Raw genomic sequence first — 25,521 nt, 5'->3', positions numbered from 1 at the left:
GTCACACTGATTAATGGACTGTCAAGAAACTGCAGGCAACACTTTCAGGAACATGGACTTTGCAACTGATAAGATGTTAAAACCAGGGGGGATCCCAGACATCAAACTGCGATGGAGGCAGGAATTTAATAGAATTATACAAACTGATTAAGGGAATGACAGGGGAAAGAGGAAGCAGGGAGAGACAATGAGTGGGGATAGAAAGAAAGGGGGATAAAAGTTTCCAGTCACAGGTAAAATGGAGCCAGTCAGTATGCTTGTCTGGCTGAGCCTTGTGCCTGACCACTGCAGAATGTCCTATTTTCTTACATTTTCTTTTAAAATGTTTTCTTAACTATCGCCCTGCTTAATCTCGCTCTCTGTCCTCTGTGTATGTGTTGCCCAACTGACAACTAAATACCACACACAACTGCTCACACATTTCCCTTTGCCCCCATCCCCATTGTGATGGGAAGGAGAATCAGGAAAGAAAATTAAACTCATGGGTTGAGATAAGAACAGTATAATAATGGAAACAAAGTAAAATATAATAATAATGATGGTAATATGGTAATACTAATACTCCTGCTAACAGTTTTAATATTAGAGAGAGAGGAAGGTAAAACCCAAGAAAATGAAATTATGCACAATGCAAATGCTCACCACCCGCTGACTGAGCAGCAATTGGCCCCTTCTGGGTAACTCCCTCCAGTTTATTCACTGAGCATGATGTTCTATGGTAAGGACTATCTCTTTGAGCAGTTCAGGTCAGCTGTCTGGAGTATGCTCCTCCCAGCTTCTTGTGCAGCTCCTCCCTGGCAGAGCATGAGACACTGAAAAGCCCTTGACTCAGGGTAAGCACTGCTCAGCAATAACCAAAACATCTGTGTAATAGGCATTATTCTCATACTGAATCCAAAAGACAGTGCTGTACCAGCTACTGAGAAGAAAATGAATTCTATCCCAGCTGAAACTAGGACAGTATGCGTGCTGCAAGGAACAGGTGCCAGCTGCTGGTGAGACCTGTGTTTGTGTGAGTGAAATTTGGTGCACAGCTACTGGAGTCAGACTGGGGGGTATAGGCACCCTGGGACCTGTGGTGTCAACTACAGGCATGAATGAGAGTTCTACCATCAGTAGTTGGACAGGCTATAGCTCTCTGAATCATCATCATATGGTTTGAGTTGGAAGGGACCTTTAAAGGTCCAACCCCACTGTCATGAGCAGGAAATCCCTTTACAGTCAGGTTATTCCTAATGCCCCCCAAGATGAGGTTTGTCTTCTTGGTTGCCAGGGCTCGCTGCTGACTCATATTGAGCTTCCTGTCAACCAGCACCCCCAGATCCCTTTCTGCAAGGCTGCTCTCCAGCCACTATTCTCCCAATCTATAATTGTGCCTGGCATTGCTCTGTCACAGGTGCAGAATCTGGCATTTGGACTTCTTAATTTTCATGCCATTGGTGATTGCTTCAGTCTATTCAGATCCCTCTTCATGGCCTCTTGTTCCTCAAGAGATTCAGCAGGTCCTCCCAGTTTGGTATCATCAGCAACCTGTTGTCATGGACAAGGGCACCTTTCACTAGATCATCTAAATCACTTTCTCATCTAAATTAGTTGAAAACCATTGCCTCTTTTCCTGTCACTACCAACCCTGGCAAAATGTCTCTCTCCATATTTTTTAGAAGCCCTCTTTAAGTGTTAAATGGGCACTCTAAGATCTCCCTGGAGTCTTCTCTTTTTCAGGCTGAACAACCCCAGCAACTGATATGAAATTGGGAGGAGCCATTGATAGGCCAGATGTCTCTTGTGCCATTCAGAGAGATCTTTACACTCTAAAGAACTGGCAGAGAAGGATCTCTTGATATTCCACAGGTGGGAATGCAGAGTCCTGCCTCTGGGGAGGATTTACCCCAGGCACCAACACAGGCTGCGGGATGACTAGCTAGAAAGTAGCTTTGGGGAGAAGAAAATGTATCCTGATGGAGAAGAAGCTGAACATGAGCCAGCAATGCACCCTAATGACAAGAGAGGCCAATAGTATCCCTGGATGCGTTAGGAAGAGCATTGCTAGTATTTGAGGTAGATCCTTCCTCTCTACTCAGTGCTAGTGAGGTCACGTGTTCAGTTCTGGGCTCCTCAGTACAAGAAAGGGCAATGGCAGCTAAGGACTACAATGATGCTTAAGGTACTGGAGCATATGCCATATGAGGAGAGGCTAAAAGATCTGAGACTATTCAGCTTGGAAAGAGAAGGCTCAGGGTGGACCTTATCACTGTGCATAAATACCTGATGGGTGGGAGTGAAGATGAGGGAGCAAGACCCTTCTCAGTAGTGCTCATTGACAGGACAGGAGGCAATGGGCATGAATGGAAAAAAAACCCATAAATTCCATCTGAATACTCAAATATACTTTTTTACTGTGAGGTTAGTCAAGAACTATAGCAGGTTTTATGAAGATGTTGTGGAGTGCCTATCCTGGGAGGTATTAAGAACCCAACTGAACATGGCAACTTGTTCTAGGTGACCCTGTTTTGAGCAGGAGGGTTGGACTAGATGGTCTCAAAAGGTTCCTTCCAACCTAAACAATTCTGTAATTCTGTGCAAAACTGAAGATTACTCTAATTCCTGTTATGCATAAGTGTGGTCATTTGACCTTGGCTGGATGCCAGGTACCCACCCGAACTGCCATATCACTCCCTTCTTCAACTAGACAAGGGAGAGAAAATATAATGAAAGGTTCATGAATTAAGGACCAGAAGAGATCATTTGTTGATTACTATGACAGGGAAAACAGACTCAACTTGGGGAAATTAATTGAATTTATTACCAATCAAAGTCAGAGCACATCAATGGGAAGCAAAAAAAATCTTAAAAACACCTTCCCTCCACCTCTCCCTCCTTCCTGGGCTCTACCTTCTCCCTCCCCAGCAGCACAGGGAGACAGAGAAAGGGAATTAGAGTCAGTTCATCATGCGTTGTTCCTGCTGCTGCTCAGGGAGAGGAGACAGAGTCCTTCCCCTGCTCCAGCATGGAGTCCTTCCCATGGGAGACAGTCCTCCAAAAACTTCTCCGACATGAGTCCTTCCCACAGGCTACAGTTCTTCAGGTACTTCCCCAGTGTGGATCCCTTTCCATGGAGTGCAGTTCTTCAGGCACAACCTGCTCCAATGTGGGTCCCCCACAGGGTCACAAGTACTACCGGCAAACCCGGTCCAATGTGGGCTCCTCTATCCATGGGTCCGCAGGTCCCTGCCAGGACCCTGCTCCACCATGGGCCTCCCACAGGGTAACAGCCTCCTCTCAGGCATAATGTGGGTCTCTTCCATGGGCTGCAGGGGCACAGCTGCTTCACCATGGTCTTCACCACAGGCTGCAGAGGAATCTCAGCTGGAGCACCTCCCCCTCCTTCTTCACTGTCCTTGGTGCCTGCAGAGTTGCTTCTCTCACATGTTCTAACTCCACTCTTTTCTGAACTGCAATTACTTCTATGCAATACCTTTTTTTTTTCCTTCCTAAATATTTTATAACAAATGTATGATTACCATCAGTGATTGTCTCAGCCTTGGCCAGTAGTGGGTCCGTCTTGGAGCTGTCTGGCTTTGGCTCTGTCAGACATGGAGGAAGCTTCTTGCAGCTTCCCTCAGAAGCTACCCCTGTAGCCCCCTCCCCCAGTTTGCAAAACCTGGTCACACAAACCCAACAGAGTAAGTCATCTTCAGTCTTCTTTATGATACTCTAAATAGGTTTTCTTTGTAAGGCATCTTCCTTAACTGTTGGACCATTTATGTTATATTATATATTATATATTATATATTATATATTAGATATTAGATATTAGATATTATATATTAGATATTAGATATTAGATATTAGATATTAGATATTAGATATTAGATATTAGATGAATTTTCTAATATTTTAGGCCAAAGCAACATTTTAAAAAATGAAAAAGAAATATGTCTGTGTACTCATGTAATAGTACATGAAACAATCTTTAGCTAATCCCCAGATTTGATTTGGGGTGAATATGCTTCTTTTAAGATCTGAATAAGTGACAAAAAGCAAAGAAGTTTGTGCTGAACTTTTAATTTTACATTTTAATTTTATTCAGAGACCACGATGCAGACATCAGAGTCTGGGTCAGACACAGGTTCGACTGTGACTTTACAAGCATCTGTGGCTGGCCAGGCAGTAGTGCCCATACAGGTTGTACAGCAGGTACCAATTCAGCAACAGGTAGGTGTCTGTTAATTTTGGGAAAACAAAAAACCCTGGCAAGACAGAATGATGCATTTATGCATTTCAATAGGTGTAGTGAAGAACTGATTTTGTAGAAGGCTGCAAAACCAATTCCTTTTCACTGTTTTATTCAATTTTTTTTGATGGAACTAACATATCTACATAAGCAGACATGCAGTTTTCAGAGTTTATTTCTTGAACTAGAATATTTGTCAAACACCAGAAATATATATATGCATGATTCTATAAGTAAATTACTATGAAATGTGTGCAATATCTCATAAAAAATACATTGAGTAACTCAATATTCACATTTATTCCTTTGAAAGGAATATGGATTTTTAAAATAAATTCAATATAGATGTAAAATACAAAAGCAATGTAATTTTGTACTTCTAAGCTGATCTCCCTGCAGGTTCTTGAGCAAATGCAGAAAGACATGTGAAGTAAAACTGTAAGTAATGCATAATTTGGATTTGTCGGGGAATTAAAGGGGCTTCTGAAGCAGCCAGCTCAGCACACACTTCTGTGACATGAATAATTACCTATGCAGCCCCACCAACATTGGAGAGTGTGCTGCATGGGGAGATCGAGGAGGGAAACAGGAGTTGGAAAACAGGAACTGAATGTTAAAAACCATGACTTTTGTCCAAGACTTCTTTAGTATGTATAATTTAGCTTTTTTCTTTTTTTAAAAAAATTCTTTGTTCCAGTTGGAAGGGATCTACAATGACTGCCTACTTCAACTACCTGACCACTTCAGGGCTAACCAAAAGCATAATATTAAGGGCATTGTCCAAATACCTCTCAAACACTGACAGGCTTGGGGCACCAACCATGTTTCTAGGAAACCTGTTCCAGTGTTTGACCACCCGCTCAGTAAAGAAATGTTTTCTAATATCTAGTCTGAACCTTTTCTCATGCAGCTTTAAACTATTCCTACTCATCCTGTCACAGGATACCAAGGAGAAGAGATCATAATCTCCCTCTCCATTTTCCCTCCATTCAGCTGTCACTGTTTCAGGTTCTTTGGGTGAAATCTGATGTTCTTTTTTCATATAACTTGGCTTTACCGTTTCAAAATTAACAATATTAAAACTGAGAATAGCTTGTTAAATTATGTAAGTCTGTTTCTGTGCTAGTAAATCACTGTTGTCTAAAATAAAATTTCTAGCATTATGTATAGTCTTAAAATTTAAGGTGATTTTTTTTCTGCATGTGTTGTGGGTTAATGCTGGCCAAATGCCAGGCACCCACGAAAGCCGCTCACTCACTCTCTGCAGCTGGACAGAGGAGATAAAATGTAACAAAGGGTTCACGGACTGAGATAAGGACTAGGAGAGATCACTCATCAAATACCGTCATGGTCAAAACAGGCTTAACTTAGAGATACAAAGTGAATTTGCTACTAACAAAATCAGGGCGGGATAATGAGAAGTAAAATTAACCTTTAAAAACACATTCCCCCCACCCCTACCTCCTTCCCAGCTCTCCTGCCTACCCCAGCGGCATTAGGAGACAGGGAATGGTGGTTATGGTCAGTTCATCACCTGTGGCTTCTGCTGCTCAGGGAGAGGAGTCATTCCCCTGCTGCACCGTGGGGTCCCTCCCACAGGAGACAGTTCTCTGTGAACTTCTCTGATGTGAGTTCATCTCACAAGCAACAGTTCCCTGTGAACTACTGCAACATGAGTCCAGCCCACAGGCAACAGTACCCCTCAAACTGCTGCAAAGCGGGTCACTCTTCCATGGGGTGCGGTCCTTCAAGGACAGGCAACCCCATCCTGGGAGCAGGGCCCCTCCCTTTACAGGTCTCCCACAGGATCACAGTTTCCTCCCAGGTGGTGTGGGGCTCTTCCATGGGTTGCGGGTGGATCTCTGCATCACCGTGGTCCTCCATGGGCTGCAGGGGGACAGCCTGCTTCACCATGGTCTTCAATATAGGCTGCAGAGGAATCTCAGCTCTGGTGCCTGGACCACCTCCTCCCCCTCCTTCTTCACTGACCTTGGTGTCTGCATAGTTGTTCTTCTCACATGTTTTCACTCTGCTCTTCTCTGGCTGAAAATTGCAACTGTGCCACAACCTTTGTTTTGATTTCTTCTTAAATATGTTATCACAGAGGCATTACCACAATTTCTAATTAGCCTAGCCTTGACAAGTGGCATGTCCATCTTTGGAGACCCCAGGGATTGACTCTGCCAAACATTGTAGAAGCTTCTGGCAGCTTCTCACAGAAGCCACCTCTGTGCCCCCCCCCCCCACCAAAAAACAGGCTATGCAAACCCAATACAGCATGTTCTTTGCAATACTGTTTAACTGTCTCATACATTTAACCAATATTTCCTGGTATACAGACTCAATTTATAATGCATAATAATTCCATTAATATCACTTCTACTTATAATGTATCTTGGAATACATTTGCTTTTTTTTTTTAAACATGCCCTCTCCCCCAAAACCCCCAAAATGCAGTGTTTCAGCAAAACATTCAAATATTGGGCACTTAACATGAATTTAAAAGCTTATCTTTGTGTACTTTCTCCTCTTTTAGTTTAAAATGATTCCCTCTTGTCCTATTACTATCTGCCTGTGTGAAAACGATAAGGTCTTTCTATTATGGTGCTAACTTTTTAAATGAAGCTACTATGCTGCTTTGGCTTAGTAAAGATTTCTATGAGTGTCGTGGTTTGACACGGGAAAAGAATTTTCTTGGAAGGAAGAGGTCAGTCCAGTCAGGGGTCAGGTTTGGATACTGACACTTAGGGTGACCAATTGAAGGTGGACACGCCTCTGAGAACACAGAGGGGTTAAAAGCAGAACTCCCAGGAGGACTCGCTCTTTCTGGTTCCGGTCATCGGAGAGTGAAGACCTCCCCTGCCCAGCCATGAGCTGGGTGGGGGAGGGGAAAAGCTATGTGGCCTGGAGAGGTAGGCCAGGGGGTGAAGGATCGGGAACCGAGCTGGGCCAGTTCCTGCGGACGGAAGGGTGGAGAACGTCTGAGATATCTTTGTTTACCACCCCCCCCCCCCCCAACCTAGAGGGAAAAGAGATAGAGAGCCTGCAGACACCTGGAAGTTTGCCGTCAGAGGAGAAGGAGCAGGGGGGGGAAGATGCCCAGCATGGGAGACAGCACAGCGTCCTGGGCCGAGAGATTTCAGCCATCCGGGGAGTCCGGGAATTTTAACCCTTTCCTGTGAAATGAAGGCTTTGTGAAATATTGCTCCTCCTCAATTTGAAGGAAAGAGAGACAGCCGGGGACCTCAGTTGTTAGGGAAAGAAGGTTGGGGGGAGATGATGGAGTGGCTGTTGGCTGGAGTCTTCTTGTTAGCCATAGAGCAAACCAACTTCTCCTTCAAGAGAGACTGCATTTTAGGAGGATGCAATGGTGAGCCAAGAAACTCCTCCAGCAACTACCAGTTCAGGAATGAACAGAGGTCAGCAGAGGAGGGTGTGAGGATGCCCTCTGTCTTCAGAGAAGAAGAGAAGGCGATCTCTGTTCTTGGACCCCCGGCCCCAGGGGAAAATGGGGGGGACTGTAGTCCCAAAATGAGACACTGGACTGTTGTTCCTGTTGGTCCTTGGCAAAGCATCCTTAAAGGGGCCCTATAAGCAGTCTCTGTCCATGCACGGTGGTGAGAGCACTGTAACATGGAAAGTGTCACACTGGCTCGGTGTGTTTGGGCGGTGCAATGTGTGACATGGAAACACAAGATGTGGCATCTGTGTTTCCTGAGGGGTCTATGGTGCAAGGGAGACTCCTTTCTCCCCTGATGGACTCAGTACTGATTATGTGGAAGGGTGAAGACTTGATTAAGAGTCCAAATGTGTCTCGCTGTGGTTTGTTGAAGTTGGGTGAGGGGAGGAGGAATGTTTTGAAAGGTTTTCATTTTGAATTTTGTGTGGGGTTTTTTTTCCCCTTTTATAGTAGTAGTAGTAGTAGTAGTAGTAGTAGTGTAATAAAGTTTTCCCCTTGTTATTAAGTTTGGCCTGCTTTGCTCTGTTCTCCATCACATTTCACAGCATTCAATTGATAGGTTACATTTTCATGGGGGCGCTGGCATTGTGCCAGTATCAAACTATGACAATTAAGTTTATTGTGGTTAACTCTTTTTAATTTTTGCTTCAAACTTTTGAAAACTAGATATAGTTTCTATAAGAATATATTTTCAATAAGGTATTAGTTATGTTCTAGTGTTATTATTTCAAATATTTCTGTTTCACTATTTCAACTGTACTTTGGAGCATTTTCTGATTCTGTTGGACTGAATTTTTCAGTTGAGTCATATTTTGAAAGTATAAGTTATTTAAGGTTTCAGAAAGGAATGTTGGGGGATCAGCCTGGCCAAGGAAGAATAATTTGCTGCAATAATTTGTATAGACTGAAAAGGTGATGCATATTTAGTGAAAGCCAATGCAGATGATTCTACAGTGATTAGTATGGAATATGAAGGAAATACTGGTTTAGAGACAAAAGGATAGATGATAAAAGTGTTGAGAAAAGGTCAGGAATTCTAAAGGAATTGAAGATGTCAGGCAGCAACTGACAGAACGAGATGATACAGTCTTAAGCTGCACCAAGGGAAATTTAGGTTAGATGTTAGGGAAAAGTTTTTTACGGAAAGAGTGATAAAGTACTGGAATTGTCTGCTTGAGGAGGTGGTGGAATCACCATTCCTGGATGTGTTTAAAAAAAAGATTCTATGTGGCATTCAGTGCCATGATTTAGTTGAGGTGTTAGGGCATGGGTTGGACTCGATGATCTTGAAAGGTCTCTTCCGACCTAGTGGTTCTGTGATTCTGTAGGGTAAGGAAAAGGAAGAATCAGTAGTCCAGCCTGATCAGCAGCCCAGAGCTATGTCAGAGCTTAGAAGCTCTTGTGAGCCAATCTGACAAGGAGGGGTCATAGCCAGGAGCACTGTGGGAGATTTAAACAACTACAGAAAGCATGAGCAACCCAGAAAGTGTCAAACAGGGCGAGCAAACAGGATGTGGCACATTAGAAGGATGTGACACTGCAGTTCCCATGGGCAGGGCATATGGGGAGGGTGCTGCAATCTGAAAGTAGGTCCACAACTCAGGTAAGTGCTAACTAAGTGCTCTAGATCTCTGCCATAAGGTGGGTACTTGTCTCAGAGCCAAAAACAGTGTGTCTACTGAGATAGCCCCTAAGAAGTCTGATGCTTCCACCCAGCTGGAACTGGTAAGGAAGATGTCAGTACAGGTGGTAGCTTGCAATGGATGCCCAGATGCTTCTCCTGGAGAAAAGGCTGGTACCTGCACAAAGCATGCACAAGTTGATGACCTGTTGCAGCAGGTGGCTGAATTACATGACAGTTAATAGGCTACACAGTATTAGAGGGGCTGAAATGGAGATAGATAATGTGGCTTTGGAACCATCCACCTACAATGGATACTGCTGAGCATGAGGCACCTTAGAACCTGGTGAGCCACAAAAGCAGGGTTCCAATTCAACCTCTACCCTCCAACGTCCAGACCAAAAACAGATTTGGTGCTTTAAAGGCTTTAGATGTCCATGAGCAAGGTCAACAAAGAAAATCCACACCAGCAGCACACAGCAGTTACCATAAAAAGAAACTTTAGTGCTCATAGTGTGTGACTCTATTAAGGGTCACTGAGGCCCTCATCTGCTAATCTGGTAAACAGTCACGAGAGGTATGCTGCCTACCAGGGGGTAGGATCTGTGATGTTACTGAGAGGGTACCCCAACTTGTCAAGAGCATGGACTAGTACCCACTACTACTTTTTCATGTGGGTACAAATGACGCCACAAGCCAAAAAATAGATAGGGTCAAGAAAGACTATAAAGCTCTGGCGAGGCAGGTGAAAAACCTAAAAGTAGCAAAATATCAGTGCCTAAGTCATCTTCTCATCTATCCTACTGGTTAGACAATTGGAGACAGACAGAAGCAGACACATAGTGCACATCAATGTCTGGCTTTGTGGTTGGTGCCATCGAGAAGGTTTTGGTTTTTATGACAATGATTGTAGCCTGTTAGGGAGGGATGGGATCCACCTGTCTAAAAAGGGCAAGAGAATTTTTTGCCGCAGGCTGGCCAATTTGGTGAGACAGGCTTTAAACTGAAGGACTCAGGGAATGGGGTCCAATGTGGCAATGCTCATGCCATTGCTTCCTCACAGGGAGTAGGTTATGCCAACCAGTGCAGCGACAGATGTTCCTTGACTGCCTCTCAGGATGAAAATCACAGGGCTAACCACATTGAGGGTGTGAATGGCTGCGGTGAGCCCTCTTCCACCCCTTCTAGGGAACCTGCATGCTTGATTACCTCTCTGAAGTGCCTGCGTACAAACACACGCAGCATGGGGAATAAGAAGGAAGAACTGGAAACCTCTGTGTGGTCCCAGGGCCATGATCTCATTGCAATTACTGAGACATGGTGGGATAGCTCACATGACTGGAATGTTGTTATGGATGGCTATGTACCGTTTAGAAAAGACAGGTCAGTGAGGCAAGGTGGTGGAGTTGCTCTTTATGTGAGAAAGTAACTGGAAGGTATTGATCCAGGGACAGATGTGCCAGTGGCAGACTAACGAGTTGAGAGTTTATGGGTGAGAATTAAGGGACAGGCTGATATAGGTGACACTGTTGTGGCTGTTTGCTACAGGCCACCTGATCAGGAGGAAGAAGTTGATGAGGCTTTCTATGGACAACTGGAAATAGCCTCATGGTCACAAGCTCCAGTTCTCCTGGGTGTCCTCAACCACCTTGATGTTTGTTGGAGAGGCAACACAGTTTGGCACACACAGTCCAGGAAGTTCCTGCAGATTATTGATGAAAACTTTTTGAGGCAAGTGGTGGAAGAGCCAATGAGGAGAGATGTGTTGCTGGACCTTGTGCTAACAAACCAGGAGGGACTGGTTGAAGATGTGAAGGTTGGGGGCAGCTATGGCTGTTATTCTGGTTTGAAAGCAAAACCAGTAAGAAACTGCAAGTCAGACATACAATTTATTGGGAAAAGGGAAAAGAGACAAAATACATGCAGTGATACAAAAGGAAGACCACCAACAAAGTCAGAATACAACCAACAGCCTTTTGGACAGCGTGTTGCTAGCAATCCAAATTGGAGTGGCTGCAGTCCTCTTGGAGTGACAGATGTGGTTTCTGTTTGTGCAGTGGTCCTGTAGACAAGGTGTAGTTGGTCCAGTGGAAAAACCCCAGCTGTGTCCTCTTGGAAACTTGTGGGAAGGCTGTTTTTCTGTCTAGAAATCCCAGGATATATCTAAGTGGGAATGCTTAGCTCCTCCCCCCTGGGCAGAGCATCTCACAATGGGCTGATGTCATTCTGAGTCACGAGATGTGTCTTTGATCACAGAACTGGCTCCTGGAGAGTGTTATCTCTGAGTCATGTGGCAAGACATTGATGGGCCCATTAACAGGAGATAAGGAAAACTGCCCAGAGGTCAACTGCTACACAGATGGTACTAGAAAACATCTTGTTTTTCAATCTCGGACAGCTGTGTAGTGACCATGAGGGTGGAACTCAGGATCTTGCATGCAGAAAGCAAATCAGTAAGCAGGACTAGAACTCTGAACTTCTGGAAAGCTATTTTTGACCTCTTCAAAGACCTACTTAGAGGTATCCCATGGGTTAGGGCCCTAGAAGAGAAGGGGGTCCAAGAGAGCTGGTCAGTATTCAAGCATCACTTCCACCAAGCTCAAGACCAATGTATCCCCATAAACAAGAAATCAAGCAAAGGGGGCATGAGACCTGCATGGATGAGCAGGAAGCTTCTAGCATATCTCAAATGGAAGAAAAAAAAAAGGATGTGGAAAAAGGGACTGGCCACATGGGAGGACTATAGGGATATCATCAAAATATGCAGGGATGTGATGAAGAAGGCCAAAGCCCACTTGGTTCAACAAGAGCAAGTGTATGGTCCTGCACCTGGGGAGGAATAACCCCAAGTACCAGTATCAGTTGGGGGCTGACCTACAAGAGACCAGCTCTGCAGAGAAGGACCTGGGAGTCTTGGTGGATGACAGGTTGACTATGTGTCGTGGTTTGACATGGAAGAGAATTTTCCCAGGAAGAAGAGGGTCAAACCAATCAGTGGTCACGTTTGTATATTGACACCTGGAGTGACCACTGAAGGCATGGACATGCCTCTGAGAACATAGGGAGTTAAAAGCAAGAACTCCCAGGAGAACTGTCTCTTTGGTTCCGGTCATCGAAGAGTGCAGACTCTCCCCTGCCCAGCCACGGGCTGGGTGGGGGAGGAGAAGCCATGTGGCCTGGGAGAGGTAGGCCAGGGGGTGAAGGACCTGGAACTGGGCCAGCTCCTGTGGACTGAAGGGTGGAGGAAATCTGAGGTGTCTTTGTTTCCCCCCCCCCCCCCCCGCCCCGCCCCATCCAGAGGGAATGAGACAGAGAGCCTGAAGACACCTGGACATTTTCTAGCAGAGGAGAAGGAGAAGAGGGGGGGAAGGTACCCAGCATGGGAGATGGAGTCCTGGGCGAAGATTTCAGCCGTCCACGGAGTCCAAGACTTTTAACCCTTTCCTGGGAAATGAAGGCTTTATGAAATATTGCTCCTTCTTGATTTAAAAGAGAAGAGAGACAGTCTGGGACCTGAGATGTTAGGAAAAGAAGGTTGGGAGGAGATGATGGAGTGGCTTTTGGCTGGACTTTTCTTGTTAGCCATAGACTGAACCAATTTCTCTTGCAAGAGAGACTGCATTTTTAGGGGGATGCAATGGTGAGCCAAGAGACCTGCTTCAGCAACTACCAGTACAAGAATAAAGTGAACAGAGAAAGCTGAGGAGGGTGTGATGATGCCTTCTGTCTTCAGAGAAGATCTCTGTTTTCACCCTCGGCCCCAGGGGAGGAGGAAAATGGGGGGGACTGTGGTCCCAAAATGAGACACTGGACTGTTGTTCCTGTTGTTCCTTGTCAAAGCATCCTTAAAGGAGCCCTATGAGCAGTCTGTCCATGCACAGTGGTGAGAGCACTGTAACATGGAGAGTGTCACACTGGCAGATTTCCTCCGGGCGGGCGGTGCCATGTATGACATGGAAACACAAGAGGTAGCAATTGTGTTTCCTGGGGGTCTATGGTGCAAGAGAGACTCCTCTCTCCCTTAACAGACTGGGTATTGATTATTTTAAAAGGTAATAACTTAATTGAGGGTCCGAGTTGTGTCTCACTGTAGTTTGTTAGAGTTTGAGTGGGGGGAGGAGGAATGTTTTGGAAGGTTTTCATTCTGGATTTAGTGTGTGTCTTTTATCATAGTAGTAGTTTAATAACGTTCTTTTCCCTTTATTTCTAAGCTGGGCCTGCTCTGCTCTGTTCCTGATCGCATCTCACAGCACTTATTTGGAAAGGTGTATTTTCATGGGGACACTGGCATTGTGCCAGCATCAAACCATGACACTATGAGTGACTATTTGTCACTAAGTGACAAATCTGTGCCCTTGTGGCTAGGGGGGCCGATGGGATCTTGGGATGCATCAGGAAGAGTGTGACCAGCAGGTCAAGGCAGGTGATCCTCCCCCTCTACTCAGCCTTAGTGAGGCCATATCTGGAGTACTGTGTTCAGTTCTGGGCTCCTCAAAACAAGAAAAACAAAGAACTACTGGAGACAGTCCAGTGGAGGCCACAAATATGATTAGGGCTCGGAAGCATCTCTCTTTACGAGGAGAGACTGCAGGAACTGGGCCTGGTTAGTCTAGAGAAGAGAAGACAAGGGATCTTATTGATGCATATAAATGTCTCAAAGGCAGGTGCCAAGAGGATGGTCCCAGACTCTTTTCATTGGTGCCCAGCGACAGGACAAGGAGCAATGGCTACAAACTAAGATGCAAGAAGTTCCACCTCAACATGAGGAAGAACTTCTTTCTATTGAGGGTGGCAGAGCACTGTAATAGCTGCCTGTCCTGGGTTGTAAGATAAGCTTGTATTCCATTTGCCATCTGTCGAAGGCGAACCGGTTGGACAGGTTTTTTGTTATCTCTCTCAGAGACAATGGTTTGTGTATACACCTTCGACTGATTCAATGAAGGGCTGAAAAAATGTAACACGGTGAGGGGTCCCACCCAGAGGGGGGAAGCAGCTCTCTCCCTCTTCTTCGCGGGACTCCGAGAGAAGCAGCTCTCTCCCTCTTCTTCGCGGGACTCCGAGAGAAGCAGCTCTCTCCCTCTTCTTCGCGGGACTCCGAGAGAAGCAGCTCTCTCTCTCTCTGCGCGGGATTCCCGGGGAAAGCAGCTCTCTCTCTCTCTTCGCGGGATTCCTGGGGAAGCAGCTCTCTCTCGCTCTCTCTTCGGCGGCACTCGCAGCGAAGCAGCCGGCGCGTTGAGCCGACGGCGGCGGAGCTCAGAGGCAACCCCGGCGCAGAGAAAGACCGGCCCCACTGCCACCAGATCTTCAGAGGGAAACTATACCCTTCTAGAGATCACCACTGCAGCTACAATTCACCAGCCACTGCAAGGGAAGCAAATTGTCCCAGTAGAACTGATACTGGCACCCCGCAGGTTCTGGACTTTTTTCTTTCACTGGTTTTGTTTGTACCGATTGCATTTGCCTTTTTAAATTGTTGTCTAGTTTTCTCCTAGTAAAGAATTGTTACTCCCACTCCCATATCTTTGCCTGAGAGCCTTTTAATTTAAAGATCCTGGTAATTCAGAGGGAGGGGGGTTTGCCGTTCTCCATTGCACAGGAGGCTTTGCCCTCTTTCACAGACTCCTGTCTTGTCGAACCAAGACAGAATTTGGCGCATCAACGTGAGGCCCGAGGGCATTGAGAGGGAAAAAGGATTAACAGTTCTTAAGTAATTTGGTTTTGTTGTGTGTAAAAACATCTTCAGCATCACCATGTGGTCTAGTTTACCTTGGTTTAGGTGGCATGTGATCGTAGCTATACTTTTCCCATTTGCAGACCCTTATCTAAAAATGGGTCCTATAACTAAGGCTACGGTGTCTGTTATCAAGTTTGGCTTCTGAGTTAATTGGGTGAGGAATTCATGGATCTTTAATTTCCTCTGGAAGGCAGGTACATGGATTCATAGCTATCACACGTTAACTGTATGTTTTTGGGGTTACTTTAATAACGGTACCTACTGCGAGGAAATAGCACCTGGGCAAACTTTCTCTCAACCTTTTAACCATCTTTTTGGGTCTGCTCCACCAGTTCTCAAAGGGTTAAGATCCTTTATAAGTGCTAATGATACCATACAATGGGTGGTGTTGCTGATAGTCCTGTTATATTTAGCATTCAGAGATAAGAGAAGATTAACCTGGATAACTACCCTCACACCTACACCACAGACTCGAGATGCTGCTGCTCCAGAGCCTGACCCTGCCCCACAGCCCACCTCAGAAATGAACCGCCCAGATTGGGTGAGGGTTCTGGTTAAAGAGATACGAGAGATGCTGAAGGAGTGCATTTCCCCAGCTGGTGAGAAACCGGCCCTTTGCCTTGAGGAGGGACAGTCTAATAGTACAGCTGTGGAACCCACAGATGTTACAACTGTCCAGGTTCCAGCTGAACCACAAGGGCAGTCACGGTCAGCAGCAGTGGCCCCGGTAGAAACAAGGAAGTCTAAGGTGAAAGCAGAGCACCCTGCAGATAGGGACAGGAATGGAGGAACCTCACAACCCACAGGGGAGCCAGAGATTGCTATCATCACCGAGTCCCTGACGTACGAAAGTCTTCGCAATCTGCATAAAGACATTGTGCGACGAGGGCGTGAGGCTTATGCTACCTGGCTACTCCGGGTTTGAGATCTTATGGGTACAGGCGTGCAGCTGGACGGTGGTGAGGCAAGGAACTTGGGACCCTTGACCCAAGACTCAGGTATAAATCAGGTTTTTGTAAGGGAACCAGGGTCCCTTTCTCTCTGGGAGCGGCTCTTAATGAGTGTCAGGGAGAGGTTTATCCACAGAGAGAGAATGCAAGAGCACCATCATAGAATGCGCTGGAAGACCCTCGAGGAAGGGATCCAACAGCTGAGAGAAGTGGCAGTATTGGAAGTACTCTTTAGGAGGGATGGACGACACAATAATGATCCTGACAAGGTCAGGTGTACGAGACAAATGCTGTAGAGTCTGGCAAATCTTGGGCCATCTCAATACGCCACCTTCATTGCAACGATCAATGCTGACACCCACCGGGAGACACTAGGTTCTGTTGCCAACAAACTTAGGAATTATGAGAGTATGATTAATGGCCCAATGCAGGCTCATATCTCAGCTGTGATTAAGGAGTTTAAAGAGGAGATGAGGGAGGAGATAAGGAAGGTTAATACAGCACCCGTGAGAGTCACAGGCCCCAGAATCAACACCCAACAATCCCCAGCTAGAGAGAGAGGGTACACCCCAAGGGCTAATCTGTGGTTCTTCCTGCGTGACCATGGGGAAGACATGGGGAGGTGGGATGGGAAACCCACTTCTGTCCTGGCAGCACGGGTCCGTCAACTCAAGGAGGGAAACTCTAACCGGGGGAGTTCCACCAAAGTGAAGGTAGCCTCAACCTCCCGTGACCAAGCTTGTGGGTACGATCTGTCAGACCCCCTTGAAGGGACCTCTAGTATGTATGCCCAGGGAAGGAATGATAACCAGTGTTAGAGGGGCCCTGTCTCTAGCCAGGGAGAGGCACGGGAAAACCGGATCTTCTGGACAGTGTAGATCCGATGGCCTGGCACATCAGAGCCACAAAAATATGATGCTTTAGTTGATACTGGTGCACAGTGTACTCTGATACCATCGGGACATGTGGGGGCAGAGCCTGTTTCCATTGCTGGTGTGACAGGAGGATCACAACAATTGACTCTGGTGAAAGCTGAGGTGAGCCTGACTGGGAAGGAGTGGAAGAAACACCCTATAGTGACTGGCCCAGATGCTCCGTATATCCTAGGCATAGACTTCCTCCGGAACGGATATTACAAAGACCCAAAGGGACTCAGGTGGGCTTTTGGAATAGCCGCTGTAGAGGCAGAAGACATTAAGCAATTGAACACCTTGCCTGGACTGTCAGAAAACCCCTCTGCAGTAGGACTCCTAAGGGTGGAAGAACAACGCGTGCCAATTGCGACCTCGACAGTGCACCGCCGGCAGTATCGGACGGATCGAGATGCCGTGATCCCCATCCACAAAATGATTCGGGAGCTGGAGAGCCAAGGGGTGGTCAGCAAAACCCACTCACCCTTCAACAGCCCCATCTGGCCTGTGCGCAAATCTGACAAAGAATAGAGATTGACTGTGGACTATCGTGGCTTAAATGAAGTGACTCCACCGCTGAGCGCTGCTGTGCCGGACATGCTGGAACTCCAGTACGAGCTGGAGTCCAAGGCAGCAAAGTGGTATGCCACCATTGATATTGCTAATGCGTTTTTCTCCATTCCTCTGGCAGCAGAATGCAGGCCTCAGTTTGCTTTCACCTGGAGGGGCGTGCAGTACACCTGGAACCGACTGCCCCAGGGGTGGAAACACAGCCCCACCATCTGCCATGGACTGATCCAGGCTGCACTGGAAAAGGGTAAGGCTCCAAAACACCTGCAATACATTGATGACATCATTGTGTGGGGGAGCACAGCGGCAGAAGTGTTTGAGAAAGGTGAGAGGATCATCCAGATACTACTAGAAGCTGGCTTTGCCATCAAGAAGAGCAAAATCAAGGGACCTGCCCGAGAGATCCAGTTCCTGGGAGTGAAATGGCAAGATGGACGGCGCCAGATTCCCACTGAGGTCATCAACAAGATCACAGCTATGTCCCCACCAACCAGCAAAAAGGAAACACAAGCTTTCCTGGGTGCCATAAGTTTCTGGAGAATGCACATTCCTGAGTATAGCCAGATTGTGAGCCCTCTTTATCTGGTTACCCGAAAGAAGAATGATTTCCACTGGGGCCCTGAGCAGCAACAAGCCTTCACCCAGATCAAGCAGGAAATCGCTCATGCTGTAGCCCTTGGCCCAGTCAAAACGGGACCAGAGGTCAAGAATGTGCTCTACTCTGCAGCCGGGAACCATGGGTTGTCCTGGAGCCTTTGGCAGAAAGTGCCTGGGGAGACTCGAGGCCGACCACTGGGATTCTGGAGCCGAAGTTACAGAGGGTCTGAAGCCAACTACACTCCCACAGAGAAGGAAATCTTGGCTGCCTTTGAAGGAGTTCAAGCCGCCTCGGAGGTAATTGGCACAGAAACACAACTCCTCCTGGCACCCCGACTACCGGTGCTGGGGTGGATGTTTAAAGGAAAGGTTCCTACTACCCACCATGCCACTGACGCAACATGGAGCAAATGGATTGCCCTCATCACTCAACGCGCCCGTATTGGAAACCTGAATCGCCCTGGGATTTTGGAGATAATTACGAACTGGCCAGAAGGTGAAAACTTTGGTCTCACTGATGATAAGGAGCAGGTACAAGTGACAAGGGCTGAAGAGGCTCCACCATACAACCAACTACCAGCAGAAGAGACCTGCTACGCTCTTTTCACTGATGATTCCTGTCGCATTGTAGGGATGAACCGGAAGTGGAAAGCAGCCGTATGGAGCCCCACACGCCAAGTTGCACAAGCTACCGAAGGAGAAGGTGGATCGAGCCAACTCGCCGAACTCAAGGCCGTTCAGCTGGCTCTGGACATTGCTGAAAGGGAGAAGTGGCCAAAGCTCTACCTTTATACTGATTCATGGATGGTAGCCAATGCTCTGTGGGGCTGGCTGGGAAGGTGGAGGAAGGCCAACTGGCAACGTAGAAGAAAGCCAATCTGGGCTGCTGATATATGGAAAGACATTGCCTCTCGGGTGGAAAAGCTGACGGTGAAAGTCCGTCATGTAGATGCCCATGTCCCCAAAAGTCGGGCTAATGAGGAGCACCGAAACAACGAGCAGGTAGATCAGGCAGCAAAAATAGAGGTGTCAAAGATAGACTTAGATTGGCACCATAAAGAGGAGTTGTTCCTGGCTCGATGGGCTCATGATGCCTCAGGTCATCAGGGCAGAGATGCCACCTACAAGTGGGCACGAGACCGAGGGGTGGATCTAACCATGGACAGTGTTTCCCAGGTTATCCATGACTGTGAGACGTGTGCTGCCATCAAACAGGCCAAGAGAGTGAAGCCCCTATGGTATGGTGGGCGGTAGTCCAAGTACAAGTATGGGGAGGCCTGGCAGATTGACTATATCACACTGCCCCAGACACGCCAAGGCAAGCGCTACGTGCTGACCATGGTGGAAGCCACCACTGGATGGCTGGAGACTTTCCCTGTACCTCATGCCACTGCCCGGAACACCATCTTAAGCTTGGAAAAGCAAGTCCTGTGGAGACACGGCACCCCTGAGAGAATTGAGTCTGACAACGGCACCCATTTCAAGAACAGCCTTATCAACACCTGGGCCAGAGAACATGGTATCGAATGGATATATCATATTCCCTATCATGCTCCAGCTGCCGGCAAAGTTGAACGGTGCAACGGACTCCTTAAGACTACCCTGAAGGCACTTGGTGGGGGAACATTTAGAAACTGGGAAATTAACCTGGCAAAAGCAACCTGGATGGTCAACACCCGGGGGTCTGTCAATCGAGCTGGCCCTGCTCAGTCAGAACCCTTACACGCAGTAGATGGAGATAAGGTCCCTGTAGTACATATGAAAGGTATTTTAGGGAAAACTGTTTGGATTAATCCCACCTCAGGCAAAGACCAACCCATTCGTGGGATTGTCTTTGCTCAAGGACCTGGTTACACTTGGTGGGTAATGCAGGAAGATGGGGAGACCCGCTGTGTACCACAGGGAAACTTGGTCTTAAGAGAGAACTGGGTGTAAGATTTCATGGTGTGCAGATGGAAATAGAATAAGGGGTGGATAATGTCCTGGGTTGTAAGATAAGCTTGTATTCCATTTGCCATCTGTCGAAGGCGAACCGGTTGGACAGGTTTTTTGTTATCTCTCTCAGAGACAATGGTTTGTGTATACACCTTCGACTGATTCAATGAAGGGCTGAAAAAATGTAACACGGTGAGGGGTCCCACCCAGAGGGGGGAAGCAGCTCTCTCCCTCTTCTTCGCGGGACTCCGAGAGAAGCAGCTCTCTCCCTCTTCTTCGCGGGACTCCGAGAGAAGCAGCTCTCTCTCTCTCTGCGCGGGATTCCCGGGGAAAGCAGCTCTCTCTCTCTCTTCGCGGGATTCCTGGGGAAGCAGCTCTCTCTCGCTCTCTCTTCGGCGGCACTCGCAGCGAAGCAGCCGGCGCGTTGAGCCGACGGCGGCGGAGCTCAGAGGCAACCCCGGCGCAGAGAAAGACCGGCCCCACTGCCACCAGATCTTCAGAGGGAAACTATACCCTTCTAGAGATCACCACTGCAGCTACAATTCACCAGCCACTGCAAGGGAAGCAAATTGTCCCAGTAGAACTGATACTGGCACCCCGCAGGTTCTGGACTTTTTTCTTTCACTGGTTTTGTTTGTACCGATTGCATTTGCCTTTTTAAATTGTTGTCTAGTTTTCTCCTAGTAAAGAATTGTTACTCCCACTCCCATATCTTTGCCTGAGAGCCTTTTAATTTAAAGATCCTGGTAATTCAGAGGGAGGGGGGTTTGCCGTTCTCCATTGCACAGGAGGCTTTGCCCTCTTTCACAGACTCCTGTCTTGTCGAACCAAGACACTGCCCCAGGAGGTGATGGAGTCTCCCTATCTGGAGACATTCAAAACCCACCTGGATGCGTTTCTGTGTCACCTGCTCTAGGTGACCCTGCCTTGGCAGGGGCGTTGGACTGGATAATCTCCAGAGGTCCCTTCTAACCATAACTGTTCTGTGATTCTGGGAAGAAGATGTGAATCTAGTATAACACTAGGAAATGTGATGAAGAATGTGGGTAAGATAGGTGCTTTTCCACTTTAGGAAAAGAAAAGGCTATCAGGCATTAAAACAAGGTCTTTGATGAAGAAGGGTGGCTTTTCTCTGAAAAAAAATAATGTATATATTATATATTTGCTTAAAATAAAAATTTGAATTTATGTACTCATACTTTAGGAGCAGACTATTTTTGGTAAAAATGAAAAATTAAGAAGAAATAATTTATTTTTTAAGATTTTTTTCTTGTTGTTATGAGGGGAATAATTTTTCAATGTCTAAATTATTTTCTGCTAAAATAATTTTTTTATTTGCACACTGACAATATAACTATGACTTTCATGAAAGTTTGATATGGTGCTTCAAATTAAGAAAAAAGAAATGTCCTTAAGGAAAAACTAAGATTCCCTTCTGAGTGTAGTGGCAGTGGTTTCCCAGATGTTTTCAAATGACACAGCAATTGTCATTTTTGGAACCTTGAATTGGTGAAGGCAGAAACCTATATATGTGCAAGTAAAACATAGCAAAAGTAAGGTGAAAAAATGAGAAGCATAATTAAATGCCATTTAACATCTTGTGCAATTTTTCTTAGTCTCATTTTTCTTTAAATATGATTTTCCACTCATGTATCATTCCTGTTTTAACATCCATTCTTAAGCATGAGGTAGCAAGCTTAAAAGGATTTTAAATTAATTTCACTGATCTTATGGTTTATTTCATGCAGTACAGAAGGATTCAAGGAGTAAAATTAAAAAATAGTGTCTAACCTATTTTAGAAGGTGTATCCATGCATTAAAGATTACACAAAACAAATCTTCCTATTCATCATAGACTATAACCATAGCATTCAGAAATAAATGTGTCATTCAAATGGACATACAAACTTCTGCTAATGAAAATTAGAGCTTAATGAAAAATCATTTTAAACATAAAAACTAGTCATGAACTTATATTGGTCATTTATCTAAATATCAACATTATAGCATGAATTGATGAATTGCTTTCCAAAAGTATTACAGGCTAATGAATTTGTTAAGAAGATTTTTTTTTTCTCTGAGAGCAGAAATCTTTGTGTATACAGCTCTGTTTTTTTGTTTTTTTGGTTTTTTTTAATTGAAATGGTGTTTATAAATCCTCACATATTTTACTCTGGTATTATTCTCTTAAACTTATTAGTACTTTTAATGCAAACACTTGTATCTAAAATCAAAATTCTGTACAATTTTATCTTGCTTAATAATAAGAGATGTGTTTTTTGAATTTGGAAAATAATAGTTCAAGAACACTGTTAAGTGATGGCAGGCCAATGTCAATTTATGTAACAGTTAACATATGAAATCAACAACCTGCTGAATTTTCCATTTAATCATCAAAAAGAGTACATATCATTATTACTGATTGACAGAAACTGTTTTTCTGTCACACTTGAAGAGTCTTTTTAAAAATAATTTTTTTTTTTTTCAAAATTAAGGGGTTTTATATAAATTTTTCCTTAGGTGTCATGATTTAACCCCAGATGGCAACCAAGAACCACAGCCATTTGCTCACTCCTCCCCTCCTCCCAGTGGGCGAGAATTGGAAAGGTAAAATGAGAAAGCTCATGGGCTGAGATAAAAAAAGTTTAATAATTTAAAAGCAATTATAATAAATTGTAAGGAAAAAAGGGGGGGGGAAAGACCCAAAGATAGAGAAAAATAAAATCCAAGAAAGGTGAGTGTTGCAAATGAAAACAACTGCTCACCACCAACTGACCAATGCCCAACAGTCCCCCAGCTAACCTTCCCCCTAGTTTTATTGCTGAGCATGACATCATATGGTATGGAATATCCCTTTTGTAAGTTGGGGTCAGGTGTCCCATCTGTGCTCCCTCTTAACTTCTTGAGCACCTCCAGACTACTCCCAGTACTTAGCAATGAAGTTTAGAATCTTGTTTTGAAGTATATAAGTTAATGGTGGAAAAGGAGGTATAGGAATTTTAGAGAATATAGTGAGGATGATGAATGTGTCCTAACTAAAATGTTATTAAAGAGCTCTAGTAGATCATAGAATCAGAATCAAAGAATAATTTAAGTTGGAAAGGACCTTTCAGATCATTAAATCCAGCACTACCAAGTCCATCACTAAACCATGTCTCTGAGCTCTACATCTACATGTTTTAAATACCTCCAGGGATGATGACTCAATAATTTCCCTGGGCAGCCAGTTCCAGTGCTTGACAATGCTTTCAGTGAAGAAATTTTTCCTAATATCCAATCTAAACCTGCCCTGGCACAACTTGAGGCCTTTTCCTCTCATCCTGTCACTTGTTACCTGGGAGAAGGGACTGACCCCCACCTCATCACAACCTCCTTTCACATAGTTATCAAGATTGATAAGGTGTCCCCTGAGCCTCCTTTCTCCAGACTAAACAACCCCAGCTCCCACAGCCATTCTTCAGAAAGACTTGTGCTCCAGACCCTTCACCAGCTTTGTTACCCTTCTTTGGACACACTCCAGCACCTCAATGTCTTTCTAGTAGTGAGGTGCCCAAAACTGGACACAGTATTTGAGGTGTAGCCTTCCAGTGCCAAGTACAGAGGGGCAATCACTTCCCTGATCCTGTTGGCCACACTATTTCTGATACAGGCCAGTATGCCATTAACCTTGTTGGCCATCTGGGCACACTGATGGCTCATGTTCAGCTGACAGTTGACCAACACCTCCAGGTCCTTTTCTGCCAGGTAGCTTTGTAGTCACTCTTCCTCAAGCCTGTAGTGTTGCATGGAGTTGTTGTGACCCAAGTGCAGGACCTGGCACTTGGCCTTATTAAACTTCATACAATTGGCCTTGGCCCATTGATACAGCCTATTCAGGTCCCTCTGCAGAGCCTTCCTACCCTCCAGCAGATTGACACTCTCACCCAATCTAGTGTCATCCAGGAATTTGATAATGGTAGGCTCAATCCCCCCATCTAGATCGTCAGTAAAGATATTAAACAGGACTGGGCCTCACACTGATCCATGGGGGACACCATTAGTGTCACCAACTGGATGTATCACCATTCACCACCATTCTCTGGGCATGGCCATCCAGCCAGTTTTTAACCCAGCAAAGAGTACACTTGTCTAAGCTGTGGGCTACCAGCTTTTCCAGGAGAATACCATGGGAGGCAGTATCAAAGGCTTTACTGAATTCCATGTAGACCCATCCACAGCCTTTCCCTCATCCACTAGGCAGGTCACCTGGTCATAAAAGGAGATAACATTGGTCAGGCAGGACCTGCCTTTCCTAAACCTACTAATGACTACTAACTGGGCTTGCCTCTTGAGTTGATGGGGGGCTGTGTCCTCCCTGCATGACCTTCTTACCTGAACTGCTGTGTAAAATGCCATACCTGCCTTGGCTGATGCACCCTGCCTTGGCTGATGTGCCACTGTCCTGGTTTCATCCAGGACATGGTTAATTTTTTGCAGTAGCCAGGAGGGGGTGTGGACAGGACCATAATTTTATTCAATACTGCCTCACATCACTGTCAGGGGTGGGAAAGGGACTCTCTCTTGCTTCAGGGTTGGGGAAAAGGGTCTCTCTCACTTCCAAGGAGAAGGATGTTCCTTCTGGTTGAGAAAATGTGACAGGTAAAGCTGTCTGGTATTTGTTTACTCTTGTGGGATTGCTTTGTAAATGATTTATTTTTCTTATGCCTTTTGTTATTAATATTATTGCTGATGCTGTTTGTTCTAATCTTATTGCTGTTTCCAATAAATTGCTCTTATCTCAAAATGTGATCTTTGCCTTCCTTGCTTCCAATTGGAGGGGGGTGGGGAAGCAGAAGCATGTGTTCAGTGGGAGCACTAAATTAGGGAATACCATTCCTAAACCACAACAGCCTTATTTGGTACCCAATGTGAAGCATGAAGAGTTGAGATAAAAACAGATCTGACCAGAGCGGGTTGGAAACAAATTTGATCTAAGCATTTGTTGTATTAGGTACGGAGCCACTGGTCATAATGTTACTTAGTCTGTTCATGTGGGTGTGTGTCTTGGTTTGAAAAGACAGGCGTCTGCTAAAGAAGGCAGGAGCCTCTCTTGAAATGGAAAATGTAAACCCCCTCCCTCTGAATTATTATAATTTTGAAATTAAGGGGCTCTCAGGCAACGATATGGGAGTAAGAATAACAGTTCTTTATTAGGGAACAAAATGGAAATAATTTTTTTAAATGCAGTAATACAAAACAACACTGACAGAGTCAGAATACGACCTGACACCCTGTTGGTCAGGGTGTTGGCAGCAGTCCAGTTAAATGGTAGCTGCAGTCCTCCTGGAGTGATAGATGTGGTTCTGTTGAAGCAGTGATCTTGTAGAAGGGTGTAGTTTCCCCCTGGGGATCCAGTGGTGGTGTAGATGGACCTGGTCTTCTGGGAATCCAGTGGGAAAAGGCCGCTTCTGGTGTTCCAAAATCTCAGATTATATCTAGGTAAGAATGCTTGGTTCCTCCCTCTGGGCGG

At 45.6% G+C, this 25,521-nt stretch overlaps 1 protein-coding gene across 1 annotated transcript in view; it reads left to right on the top strand.

Moving 5' to 3' along the window:
* The window catches only part of LOC146763004 (transcription factor RFX3-like), a 293,397-nt gene that overhangs the window by 56,916 nt on the left and 210,960 nt on the right, over positions 1–25,521 (top strand). The window contains exon 2 of the mRNA XM_085571343.1: positions 4,091–4,215. Coding sequence (XP_085427469.1) covers positions 4,099–4,215 — 117 coding nt within the window. The 5' untranslated portion in view covers positions 4,091–4,098. The remainder of the gene's footprint in view (positions 1–4,090; positions 4,216–25,521) is intronic.

The sequence above is a fragment of the Lonchura striata genome, chromosome W, assembly GCF_050655825.1.
Source record: "Lonchura striata isolate lonStrDom1 chromosome W, ASM5065582v1, whole genome shotgun sequence".
Lineage (NCBI taxonomy): Eukaryota > Metazoa > Chordata > Aves > Passeriformes > Estrildidae > Lonchura > Lonchura striata.
The sequence above is the reverse complement of the archived record's forward strand: the minus strand, read 5'-3'. Positions and strand labels throughout refer to the sequence as shown.